The 14,177-nt window shown below is 35.9% G+C and overlaps 1 protein-coding gene across 4 annotated transcripts in view; it reads left to right on the forward strand.

Annotated features, from left to right (window-relative positions):
- Positions 1-14,177, forward strand: part of FMN2 (formin 2) — a 151,603-nt gene that overhangs the window by 17,184 nt on the left and 120,242 nt on the right. For all 4 annotated transcript variants that reach the window (XM_074537542.1, XM_074537540.1, XM_074537543.1 and 1 more), the window contains exon 3: positions 12,527-12,674. In XM_074537542.1, coding sequence (XP_074393643.1) covers positions 12,527-12,674 — 148 coding nt within the window. The remainder of the gene's footprint in view (positions 1-12,526; positions 12,675-14,177) is intronic.

A 14,177-nucleotide genomic window follows, 5' to 3' on the forward strand; every position in this document is an offset into this window, starting at 1 on the left:
TTAACACTCTGCTAAGGTATGTACGCTTTTGTGTCCACATAAGCATGTTCTCCTAGAACATGATTTCATAACTTTTTAACTCATATCTTAGTCTGCTCTTCATTTGCAGTTTTCATTGTTGTCTTCTTTGAATCCCAGCACTCAGTATGACTACCAAGATTTCCATCAATAGCTGCTTCACCAAAAAATATAAATCAATGGAAAACCAGAAAACAGCATGTCGCAAAATTTCACAGAACTCAAACTAGATGTCTGTGCTAGCTTGTTTTGTTTTTTTTCCCCCCTGAAATACTTTTGATACAAAATAGTGCAGAGGTTAATGCAAATATGCTGGCATTCCAGCTATAGTGTTATCTGTACCTGTGGGCTATCTAGCCAGGTGCTTGACTACTGTTACAAACCTGGGTTCAGACATAACCTTACACTTTTCCTTTCTCTTGGCTAATTAATTCAACATTAGGATCTTCTTGTTGTAAACTATGGCACCTAATACCATTTTATGTGGCTAAAGATAATTAGGGTATTTTCTGTCTACTAATTAGCTTCACAATCGTATACAAATAATAACTAATATACTTAATGCCTTGCTGATATAGTTAAGATCATCTCTACTCTACACATTAAGCAGAAGTTTGGTTACAAACAATCAAAAAAAGATTGGCATAGATATGAGAACATGATTACTTAACTCTTTAAATCTTTCCTGAAGAATAGTTTAACACAACTGGAAAAGGGATAAATGCGAGAATAGATTTTTCCACTGAATTCTTATACAAGCATTCCTAAATAACCTAGTTAATCTACAAAGTTCTCTAACAATATCTTTATGTTTTGACTTTGGTGTTACTTTTTGTTTTTCTGTAAGATGCAACATTTGAGACATTTTTTTTAACGGGTTTTTGAAATTATTTGGAAAATGCAATTTAACTATAAAACTGAGGTTACTCAGGCAACTTAAAATCGCACAGCATTTGAAAGTGCTTGTGGTTAAATATACTCATAAAAGTTACAAGAATAGCCAAGTTTCTTATTTTTCAGGTCATTTGAAACAGTTGGTAGTGTTTTCCACTCTCCTGCTGTTGCCATATATCCAGCAATTTCCTATAGATTATTGCACACCACATTTAAGAGAAGCTTAAAAAAGCTTCTCTTGCATTCTAAATAGATTTTTTTCTCAAATTCAAAGTTTGCAAATAAACAGAAAATACTCTTTTTTAAAACTGATATACCATGCTTTTCCTGAGTAACAGATACTTTAGTTATCTTTTGTTTGACACATGCAAATGGAGGGACATGGTAGTAGCCGAATGCCACGTCAACCATCTGTCAAGGTCAGGAATTTAAGATGTTGCTGGATTAGCAGTGATCTTAATGTGACTCAGTCTATCAGTAAGCCACAAATGTCACAGTTTCTGTGACTATTTTTCTGTATAAATCCCCTAAATAGATCACACTCCTGGTAAAACACACAATATCAGAAGTAGTGTACAGTCCTGTTATATAACCAGCAGTTCATCGTACTTCAAAGGAGTATACAGCTGTCTTGAGCCCCAGATCTCCTTAATTGAATTCCACGTGGTGCAGAGCTGAGAGCTGCTGATGCAGAGTTTTGGAATATTTTCCAGAGTTTCCTACTACAGCCTTGATGACCAAGGACAGTACAGGAACACCAATCAGTTTATTCATTACGTGTTCTCCGAAACAAAAATATCTAGAAATTTCAGTATAAATTTTATTGGCTGAAAACTTGAAAATTTGGCATCACCTTGCTTCTTAGAGTAAGTTTAAAGTATTTTACAGGAATAAATGCTAATTGTTAGGTTAGGGAATTAAATAGCCTGAAAAAAATTATGGTGATGCTGAATATTACTTTAAAAAGGACATGTAAGTTTGGTTAGTTGTGTCCTCTCTTGTATCTCTCTCCGTGTGTGTACTTTAGGGTTTTTTTCCTACTCACATTTTTCCTGTTTGTTTGTTTGCATTTTTTAAATTCATTAGAGCAAAACTTTAATGTTGACCTAACAGCTTATTTTAAAGACTTAGGAATCAGGACTTAATTAAGGACTAGCCTTAATACCTAAATTTCACCCATCTAGAATTAAGAGGTACATCTTTGACTTTACTCCAAAATTAGGAGCAGAACCAGACCCATGTTCTTAGTTCATATCTGAGTTCGTCAGACCCCAGTTCAGTTTTGGATTGCCTCCAGTTCGGCTGATATCCCTTTCACTGAACTGAAACTGCCCTCAGCAAAGCTCCTGTAGCCCTGTCCTGGTCCCTGCCACCTGGTTGGCCTGCCTTCCTCCTTCTTGAAGGTGCTTCCATGGTGGTTGCCTGTTCCTTACTGTTGCTTCTTTGCCTCTCTTGATTTTCATCTTAGTCTGGTGCTTGTAAAGTCTCTTAGGTCACTCTTTCAGAATATATATATTTTTTTGCAGAATTTCCAATACGTTTTCCACGGAAACCCAACTTTGAATGCTTTTCTCCTTTTGTGAATTACTCCTTGTATTTCTGAACTTTAAAGTACTATTTTTTAAATTGAATAAAATCCATGATTCCCTTCTTGCTTTAGTGTGGTCCCACAGACTTCATTTTGTGAAGATGTTAGGTTACAGTTTATGAAAACAAGTAAGTTTTGTTCACTCTATGATCTATTGCTCATGGCGTGAGATGAATATAAACAGATTATTGAAAAGTCCTATTCTCTACCTCTGATGGTCTTTTCTGGATGACCTCTAGAATTCAATTTAACATGGCTGATGCTGAAATCTCTTGAAATATTTGCAATTGCACATTTGGATTATATTCTTATTCTCTTTATTATTCATGCCTGCTGGTCACCTCTACTTCTCCCTCTCTTAGAAATGTTTATCCAAATCTTGTGTCTGTTTTCTCAGTAATGCAAGAGATCTGGTTTGCTTTTTTAGTTCCAAGATATTCCAGGCTGCAGTGCAGGCTATTAAAAAATAGTACAAGCCCTCTTTTTGATTTCACTTTGGATCATATTTCTTTCTCTTCCTTTTTGTCTGGCTGCAATTAAGCAGTGCATTAAAAGTAAAGAGAACTTTCACAGCTTGTAGTTTCTTGGGCTAGTTTTATAATGGCTCCTAGAATTCAATTTAATTTAAATTCTTGGCATTTGTGTCTCTGGTGTACACTATGGTTTGTGGATGTGATGCTTATGCCTTTTTTCATATATGGCAAACATGAAGGATCAACAAATGCTAAATTAGAGCACAAATCTTTAGAGAATCATCAGCTGTCACTACATTTATGCTGAGGATAGTGTCCAGTTTCCAAAGGCTTTTATATTATTCAAGTCTTTTAATGATGATTGGAGATGACATGTTCATGAAGTATCTCTGAACTTTTTGTCAAACTAGCCCAAAGAACAGAAATTTTACAACTATTTTAATAACTTATGAGAAAACTTGCATGTTCAGTCTTGGCCTGTTGTATCAATTATTTCTTTTGAAACAGCTGATGGCATTTGCCCAGAATAAAAGATTAGTCTGAAAAATACAAGTTGAATAAAGCTTTAAAAGTAATGTAAATAGAACGAGGACTGGTGTTTTTAAGATTTAGCTGTTAAGAGGCAAAGGAAGCTTTTGTTATAGCTCTTCCTACCTACTCCTACAATGTAAAGAGTATCTTAGAGTAAGTAAATGTTCAGTGGCAGGTTCTCTGTCTAGACATAGCTGCCCTTACTGCTAGTTTCCCGTTTGCAAGGGAGGCTGCTAAATATTGCTTCATTTATGTCATGGCAACTTACTCATCAGGCTATCTTTAGTCTTTCATGCTTCTGCTAGTATTTTATAAAATAAAAACAGGGAGTTTAACTAAAAAATCAAGTGAGCAAGTAAATGGGCAACTTAGAAAGATAGATTATTAAAAGCCTGCAGAAAGCATGTTCTCTGAAAAAATTGCTTGCCTTTTGAATGGCTATTGCCTTTTGAATTTCTCTCTTTGCCGCAGTTGTGACTTATTCAAGAGGGTTTCTAAAGATTCAAATACAACAAAATATTCTCTGAGTGAATGATATGCAAGACATTAATGCCTTGTGAAAAAGTCTTCCATTCATAAACCATAGAATCATGGAATTGTTAAGGTTGGCAAAGACCTCTAAGATCATCAGGTCCAACCTTTAACCCAGCACCACCATGTTCACCATTAAAGCATATTCCCAAGTGCCACATCAACATTCCTTTTGAACACTTCCAGGTATGGTAATTCCACCACTTCCCTGGGCAGCCTCTTCAATGCCTGACTGCCCTTTCAATGGAGAAATCTCACCTTACACCCAATCCAAACCTCCCCTGGTGCAGTTTGAGGCTTTTGCCTCTTGTCTTGTTATTTGTCACTGTGAGAGCTACCTAACTTCCTATATGTAGTGCAGCTGTAGTATTAAGCTTTTTAGCATGCTATCTCATTCTGTTATCTTAGTAGAGTAAAATAATCCTGAAATTGACATGTCTTCGGGGTGCATCTTTGGCAAGAATGTAACAATGGGCAAGTCTTTTCTTCCTGTTGGAGGATCACAGTCTTTAATAAGTAGACATCTCATCTGCTTAGCTCCTCTCTTAATAATCACCTAAGGTATAACTATCTTCAGAGAGTCATCAGTAATGTGTATAAATTATAAATATTTTCATGAGCATTTAAACTGTTCATAACAAGGAAGAATCTGGCATTTTCCTATCAATATGAGGAAACTTTTTTTAATATCTCAGTGCTAAGAAATACTGACAGTACTTGATGTTTGAATTTCATCTAGTAGTTGCAATTAACACACACTGTGGATATGTAATCCCTACTTATGACTTCCTGCTTCAGATTTTTCAGTTCACGTTGTATAGTCTTAAGCTATGGGCAGTTTTTTCTTTCATAGAAAATTCCTACTTTTCTTCTGACAGACTTTTCAAGTAACTTTGTGCTGTCTCTGAGCATTAGGTTTAAAACACCTAAATTCTGAATGAAAAATTATTTTGTGATAAGGGCTTTCTTTTATAATTTTGTAAGTGCTTTTGAGAAGAAAACTGAGCATACCTTAATATTCATAATGAATTCCTTTGTTCGAAGAACTTAATCTCTATTTCACACTGAAGGGTCCAGTAATGACTACTTTTCAAGGGGCACTAAAAAAATATCATCTCCTTTCATCTTTCTTTGTTTGTGATTTGATTTTGACTCAGCTATATCTCTGCATCTCTTTTCAGTGCTTCTATTTAATGCTGTTACTCAGTTGAGTACAGCTGTTAATGCCTTCTTGATTTATAAACAGTTTCAGCACATGCTATAATGAAAGGGCTAAATAAAGTCCTCTGGCTGATATCTTTTTTTGCTGTATTATGATGTGATTTTATACAGTCATGTTTGACAGTTTGGGATAGGCACTTTCCCTTGTGCCATTTGCAGTTATGATGCCTGACTAGGCTGTCATCTGTTTTTGAAATAATGCTTCCCCAAGGAAGCAGAGAGACAGACAGCATGAATGGAAAATGCTGCAAAAAATGGCTGGTTTCCTATTATCTCCTGGCCACCTGTGGCGATGCAAATGCTTTCTAAGGAAATAAAGACACTGATTTCTTTCTGCTGAGTAGGAGCAGATGGTGGGACTTTGCAAGTCGGAAGGAAGAGAAATTAGTGACATGAAGGCTTGACTTAATTTTAACTTATTTGCACTGCTGATATCAGTCTGAAAATTAGTAGGAAAACAGACTGTAAATAGACTCCTTTCTCAGAAAACAGGCAGAATATACCAGTGATTCAGTTTCCAAAGAACTTTCCCAAGTACTGAGAGCAGCTAGGAGAACTTTAATTCTAAACTGCAGCACATAGCTGGCAACAATACATGCAGCTTTTTTTACAAGCATACTTTCAACGCTTGGGCATATAATAAGTAAGACTGAATGCAGTCCCACCTCAGAGCAGTATTTATCAGAGCAGTACATTGGAGTACTTGGTTTTATCATAATACATTGGAGTCAATAGTGAATAAGAATTTAAAAGTGAACAATTGAAAATTGAGGACTAGAGCAGAGAAAATAGATGGTTAATCTGCTCTCCTAATCTTTTTTCAAGTGTAGGTTACAATAGCAGTTCATTTTGGCCAAATCAAAGCCTCCATGTCTCCTCTTCCATTGCCCAGTCACACTTAGTGGCACTTTGTCTTTTGTGGTGAGCAATTCTGAATGTTCTTGAGTGTGCTACAATGCAAACAGTTGGTTGATTGTTGGGCCTAAGTATTGTTCTTATGCTACTTCTCTACTTCCATTCTTAGGAAATTTTTTTTGTTTCGTTTTGTTTTTGGTTTTTTTGTTGTTGTTGTTAGCTCATGTCCTGAGGTCTTCTTTTACTCTCTTCTTTTTCTTTCTTTGTTTTGTTTCTTTGTGATGATGCTACTATATGCACTTTCAACTTAGATGTTTTATGTGTAGCATGTTGCTAGGTTTTCAGACTTTATTTTTTTGCAATGAACATTGATAATTTGCTTGTTGTTCTGAAGAACTGCCTCAAGAGCCATATACTGAATGTTAAGCTTACACTACCCGTTTAAAATTTTTAGTATCATTGTGCATATGATAAAGGTGATGGTCAGCCTGTCACCTCGAGAGATGTTTATATTTTGTGACTTTCTTTAGGTTAGTTCTCTTCAGAATGTCAGTCATAAAAAGATGCCTTTTCTCACTTGGAATTGCAAATAAATTGAGGGTTGAATTTGTATATATATTGCATATCTCTTTCAAAGAGAGTTTTTACAATTGTAAAAATGACGTCGTCAAATTGCATAGAGAAATTTTCTAAGTAAGCAGTTTGATTTGCATAATTCAAAATTTTTGGAGTCCAAACTTGTAGAAGAATTGTGTCAGTGTAAATGAAAAGAATTCCTGATGAGGAAGCTTCTTGTCTCAGCTTACATTTTCTGATGAATCAATAAGAAGGCAAACCCTCAGGTCCTGTCAGTAGTAGCTGATAACCTGGTGGTCTTGGGATGTGGCCTTCCAAGTGGGTGTTTTAGTTGGCTGTGTAGAGAAGTTAGGTCTTGACCTGTTTTCATGAAGGTTAGCCACGGTTCCTTCTTCCAAGGAAAATTTACTGTAAGCTCACCAGTCGAGCCTATTCAGCTCTGAAAAATGTAGGAGTTACTGGGGAACAGGAAGACCAAGACAACACTGTAACAGAATGAGAATAGATGTGGAAATCTGAAATTTCGTTTCCTGATTTCCTTTCCCAGTGAGCGCTCTAACTGCAGAGCTATTGCCTTTCTTTGCCTCTCCTGGGATATAGTGTTGAATCCTGAGCGAAGTTTGATGGGATCAAGCATGATTTTTCTCTTTGGTTGAGGAGGCTGAAGTCATTTAATGGGAAATAAATGTTTCATGATTTTTGACAGTTGAAGAGTTTTTAACTTCATTGTTGAGGCACATTGGTTCTCTAAAAAGAAAAAAACCCCTTTGACTCAAGTAAAATGCTTATGTAACAAATTTAGTTCATAAGGATAAAGTGCTGCTTCAGCTATACATTACAGTATCATGAAGGACTTGCTGGCTTTCAGCCTTGGAAAGCATCTGTGCTCACTAGTGCAGCCCAAGGCAGCACAAGTCAAGGGCCATGTTTAATCACTGCTCTGGTTCTGTCAGTGGCAAGACAGAGCTTTGTTACTGAACCTGTCCTCACAAGGTAAACCACTTTCCCCATTCTTAAAAGTATTGATTTCTTTATTTAAAAAGCTGCTTAAAATAAAGCAGTCTCCTGCTGATAAGAGCATTTTGAGGTAGTCTGGCTCTAGTTTCTCAAACTAAAACCTTGCTTCTACAATTAACTCTTTGTATGCAGAGGAGAACATGCAGCTGACTTTCTTTCATTTTAGAGGTACTATGCTTACTATACTAGAATGATTAAACCTCCTGAATGGAAAAAAAAAATTAATTCCTTCAACACAGTTGAAACAGACTAAATGCCAAGAAATTATATACAAATTTGGACAAATTTGGAGCTCTTAGCCTGGAAAACATTTCTGAGACATGCCATCTGGTCCTTTCTTATCTCAAGTAACATAAAATGGAATTCCTCTATGAGTTTATCTTATTACATCTTGAATGGAATTATACTTTTTCCTCTCCTAATTCTTCAACTTCTTCACACTGAAAGAATGTCATCCAAAATTACTTGATGAGTAGGAACCTTCTAGTAACCACTGCTCTGTGTTTACTCCTGGCCCATTTATACTTGCCTGAGAACATGCCAACAATTCTGTTTTTCCCTTTTCAGTATAACTTTGAATTTTTATAGTTCTAGTGAAAAAAAATTTCAAGTTTATTATTAAAAAAGATAGTTCTGCAAAATAGAGGTCTATTACATCATGGCTCCGTACAGGAACCAGCAGGCATATGAGTACCAATGCACTCTCATGTAAGAAAGTTTAGAGGTACTGCTGAAATACTTCCTCTACTGCTACCCAATATTAGAGCATTGTGCTGATGTACTGCCTCACCTTTCCCACCTGACTGTGCTTTGGCTTTTTTCCTTGAGAATTTTCTAAATACTTCTGGTAAGATCTTTTCCTCCTTGATCCTCCCATTGCTAATTCATGCTTTTGCAGCCATGTGGGGTAAAGGTGCATACACCAATTGTTATTTCAACCCCATCTCCTATACATCTTTTAAGCCTTTCTCACAATGGCTGTTTTTGTTCTTTGAACTAGAAGCAGATAAATAGCTGATTAAAAACTGAAACAACTTTGAGCAGAAGGTTGTACTACCTGCATAGCTCCAGGTGCAATATAGCATGCATTCAAGGTTGCATATTATATTCCTGCAGTGAGGGATTTACTAATATGTAATTCAGTCTGTGGCCCAGGGAACAAAACTGGTCTCTCTGTGTGAAAAACATGTGACCCCTTTTCTGAAAGGTCCAGGCCCACCAGAATGACTTCTGATGATTGCTGCAGGTCTAACTCATGGCCCTACTTCTGGGTCCACCAGCCACATGGCATTTGCTAGGGGCCTTTCTCTGAGTATCTTCCAACATTCATTTCCATTTTTAAAGATGAGCCAGATAGAATCTCCAGCTTGAGCAGTGAAGTGAATATTTTATATTAATTTATTACATAGTTGAAATGCAACGCTGTGGTAGCAGAGAATGAAAAGTTCTAACGAAAAGCCCTCCTCCGTGCACACTAAGAGCTGTCTGGGAAGAGAGTGAGTTAAACTACTGCTCTGACTCTGTGATTCTAAGTGCTAGCATCTATAAGTGGTAAAATGTATATTGATTAGGTACCATCAGATCCTGCAGGCAGTTTGCCTCGCCCATGTGCAGATGCTCTGCACTTTTAAGAACCAGTGGAAAGTGCTGTGTAAGGACGTGTGGAAACAAGAACTCTTCTTGACATCATGCTTAGTGCGCTGGACTCAGACAGCTTGAAGCTTTCAGAGATGAGTCTGAATAAATAAGACTGGGATCATTTATTACTAGGACATGTATGTGATTTTTTTTTTTCCCCTCAAAAGAGATGCTTTAAAGACTAAATAGTGGAGTCTGAGCAAGGTGAAGGGGAAATTCCAGATGTATCCAAAACTTGATCACGGTAAGTGTATTCATTGACTGTACGTACAATGATATTTAGTAAAAATTGCCTCTGAAATGAAAAGATTAAAGGAGAAAAATTTGAATGTGGAAATCTAGGTTCGTGGATGATTGCTTTGTAATTATTAATACTAAAAAACAAATCTTATTTTTTTATTTGGACTATTTTGGTTTTTTTGCTGGAACAGGACTTCAGCATCACAGAAATGCATATTTCTTCAAGCAGTTCTAAAAATCATGCACATTTATGGCATTATCAGATTTGTAAGAGGAGAGAAATGAGGTGGGTTAGTATATTGACTGAAAAGGAGCTGAAGACAAAACACAAAGAGGATTAGGTTTTGGACCATAGCTTCAGTACATAGGAATTAAGATATTCAAATGATTTGTATCTTTTGAAGGGCATGAAAGTAGAGATGGGGTTAATCTTTTCCCTTTTAAAGTGTAATTTATGGACTATCAACTTGCCATCCAGACTATCTTTCTGTCATGAGGGCATGAGGGTTTCTCATATTTTAAATAGCATTTATAAGCTTGCAAGTAATCTGAAAGTAGTATTGTTAAATACCTTGTTTATATGGATGTGCTTTCATTATAGTGCAAGTCCATAGCATTTTTGAAAATCTACATTTACATCTATAAATTTCTGTTATATGAGGTGTCTAGTCTATTGTCCTTCTCTGTATTGAATACAAAACAAAGAAATCCCCCTGAAATGCAATGCAACCAAAAAATACTGTCTTTTAAACTCACAAACAAAGCTCCCATGCTGGGTTAAGAGTTTTTTACCAAGTTGTATGATGTTTTAATTTATAATGCCTTATATTTTATATGCTGTAAATTATATCAGCAAGAACATAAGTACTTCATATTTTCTTGTCTTCGTAATGTGTACCATCTGTACAATAATTCTGAGCTTTTTTTTTTTTTAATATATCTTGATTCATGTAGACTTACCTCATTTCAAGGATCTGTTGCTGAATTATTCTATTATATCTTTCAAGAACTGGCATGGTGAAATGTCATATCCAGGAACAGTTTAACTGTTTGTCCTCCTCATTTATGCTATGTTAACATTACCTAGTTGTAATTTGTTTTACTGCCCTATAACCCTACATGTAATCCTGTTGAAAGTCATCTGTGCTTAGTCAGTTAACCCTGCACAGAGCATGTTCCTCCCTGTGTTCCCTGGACTGTAAAAGGTGGTAGAATGGGCAAGAAAAAAATTGTTCTGTTTTTTCTCAATGACTTTTTCAAGTCTTATTTTCCTTGGTGTTTTTTGAGATTTAAATGGTGCAGAAACATGACTTATAGCAAAATCCAGGACTTTTTCTTCACACAACATGTACAGGTAGAACTCCCTCTACCTCTTACTTAAACAGTATTGGAAATTGGGCACAAACTCAGAAACACATATCCTCTAAAAAGCTGGAAATAGACAAAGGGAAAGAATTAAGTGACACAAAGGACTGAATTAATCAAGCCTTTTCAGAGGTTCAAATAGAGTAGCATGGTAATGCTACTCTAATGGACGGGCTTTTCGAGGATCACAGAATTCAGGGTTATGTAAAGAACCTGATGTTATTTTTTCATTAAGCTTTTTATCCATTTATTTTTACCTTTATCTAAAGTCAATGTATGGGTCTCGATTTTTGCCATGTTTTTTGTACTGGGAAGGTCTAATGAGCTTCCTTTGACCCTGAGGCACCCTCTGTAAAACAGGGTTTTCCTTTATTACCAGCATTTGTCGGTCCCAAGTAAGTTTCTCCCAATAGAACATTTTTACTCTTACAGCAATTTATTTTTAGGCAAGTAGAAACTTAGTCACATAGAATAATGATTATCCCAAAAATAAGCACTATTTTCTTCTTACTCCTGCATTTCTCTTTAAAGTTCATTATCTGTTAAATTAAAAAAAAAAGTTTTAATCTGAAAATGAAATATGTACCAGCTTTTACTCAGTCAGTAGAATGAATGAAGTCCAATGAACACCATCTTTGTAAGAAGGTATTTCTGTGATATGACTGTATTTTCATTATGTGACTTGATGGTTTTTCTAGTTTTGTGCTACAATATTTGCATCTTTCCAGATAATTTGCTAGGTTACTTGTGCAATTGCTGTGAATGATCTCTATAGAATTTACAGTATTATAAATGTTTAATCACAAGCTGTGCATGCTGATGCAGACTAGGAGTCACAAGAATAACTGCTTGAATTGTGGTCATCTAAAATCTTGCTGTTATCTTAAACAATAAGTTTGCCCTAGTTTTCATCAGAAACTCTCTGTGTCCTCCTTTTAATCAGAGACTCAAACTCAAAGCTGTTGACCAATAAGGATCTAATCTGATTTGAGCTCAGAGAACTAAGAACACCTTTAGCCGTTGGTTTGGAGTTTTTTTCTTTGTACTCCAAAAGAAAATCCACCTTTTTACCTGTTTTTCTAAAAATAGTAAAATGGAAAGGATAAAAATAAGGCTGCAAAGAGTGCATATATCAGTTTAATTACTGCTGAAATAATTCTGTTCGTTTTCCTTGTTTGTGTGTTTGGTGTAAAATGATAATGTATGGTGTGGAAAGAAATATTTCCCTCCAAGCCATAAAAGTGGCCATATGTGACAAAGTGCAGTCATGATGGAGAGAATGTGTTATCACTGTAAGAAAAGAAATGGCAAAGAGCTCCTTACTCAAAAAAGTGCTGAACTGTATCTTAACATGTTGCTGGGTTGCAGAAAACCAAAAGCTTAATTTTCTGTTGTTAATGAACATAACTATTTAAATATAGATTTATCTTAAGTCTTTATCAGACTGAAGAGCATAAAACCAAGTCTGTCTTGATGTAGGGGAGGTTGAGTTATTTATACTGGAAACAAAAGCTTAGATATTTTGACCTTGTCTTTCTATATGAACTTTTCCACTGTTTTTGTTTTTTTTTAATCACAGCAAGACCAGCTTTATACTTGGGCTGCAGTTAGCCAACCCACACATTCAACAGATTACATTGAAGGAAGCTTTCCAAGGAGAATTCCATCTGCGTGGCCTCCACCCAAACCTCCAGATGAAGAACAAAGGCTCAAAATTTCAGGAGAAGGTACAGTTCTTGGATATAGAGAAGATAAATGTATAGGATATAGGAGGCTGCTGTGTTTTAGAATCTGAAATATGAACTTAGTATCTTGGCTACTAACAAACACCTGGTTTTGAGAATCTTGGATTAACATCAGAAATAATGTCAGCTAGTATGAATCTAATAAAAAGTATTCACCAAAAATGCATTCTTTTTGTTAGCAACCAAGATGTGTACCTGGCATCTGTTAAATAATGGATTTTGCCAGGTGCTGTGATCTTTATTCTTTTCCAATATACATACCTTCAGAGCTATGAGATATGAGTTCTTTTTTCTTCTTAAAAATATGAAAATTTCAGAAGCCGACTGGTGCTATACTGAAAGTTATTAGAGTGGTGTAAAGTATTCCTTTGTAGATTCAGCAGTCCTGTGCTGACAGAGGGGTAGAAAAAATGCATCTGAAAAAATAAAACAGGGACTTGTTTACAAGGTCAGTTTATCTTAAAATTTGTGAGGCTATGCTACCAGAATAATTTCTGAAGTCTTCTTCATGCTCTTTAAGAGGTCTATTCACACTGACAATTAAAACCAAATAACTACCTCCCTTGTAGATGACAAAGAAATTTAGAAGAGGATTTCAAGCCTGTTTTCTGTTAGTAGTGTTGACCCATAAATACCACAGGTTCCTGGAGGCTTTGCTTTCCATTAATTAGTATTCAGCAGCTCTCAAAACTGTAGACTGCATTCATCCCCATGCTTTCCATGGAGAGCCACTGGGCATTCACAATTTTTTCATTCCTTTCCTCTCCTCCTTTTCGTTGCTCAGAGTTGAAGAGTTATTATTTTAACAGACATCTATGTATTATTTGTAGGCTTTGGGTGGAGTTAATTTCAGATTTGCTTCTCTTTGGGACTTCTCTGCCACTACCTCTGGAACATGACTGAACTATTTCTTGCACAGACACCTTTTGCCATGGCAACATTTTACTTTTACTGGTATCACTTATTTCAGTGTTCACAAGCAAAACAAGCGATGCCAACAAAAATGCAATACTGCTGTATTTTTCTGTTTAATGCTATGTCTTTTACCAAAGGAATTCTATTGGAGATCAAGGAAACATTTCTGCATCCATCTCACTGATGCAATTGAGAGTGTGGAGCACTGCAGTGCTGGATTGTTGAGCTAATCCAGGTTTTAACCCATGATCTCCTGTTTTATGCTGTATTCAATGGAAGCGCTGCCATATGTAGCAGTAGAATTCAATGCCATCTACTCTGAGAGTTGTGTTTCTCAGCTGGGAGCCTTACCTAATGGATGTGTGATCACCCTATTTATGAACATACTGTGCACTTGAAGAACAAAAGGGTGAATTTCAAATTAAATTATTTTGAGGTTTTAGCCCAACAGAGGTTGGTGTAAGTCAACAAGAATTTAAATTCTCTAAAATCTAGAAGAATGTTGATAACATAAAACATTTGGAAATTTAAAGATACACTTAGTGTATTTCTATCAAAAGATAGAATACT

The sequence above is a fragment of the Zonotrichia albicollis genome, chromosome 3, assembly GCF_047830755.1.
Source record: "Zonotrichia albicollis isolate bZonAlb1 chromosome 3, bZonAlb1.hap1, whole genome shotgun sequence".
Classification (NCBI taxonomy): Eukaryota; Metazoa; Chordata; class Aves; order Passeriformes; family Passerellidae; genus Zonotrichia; species Zonotrichia albicollis.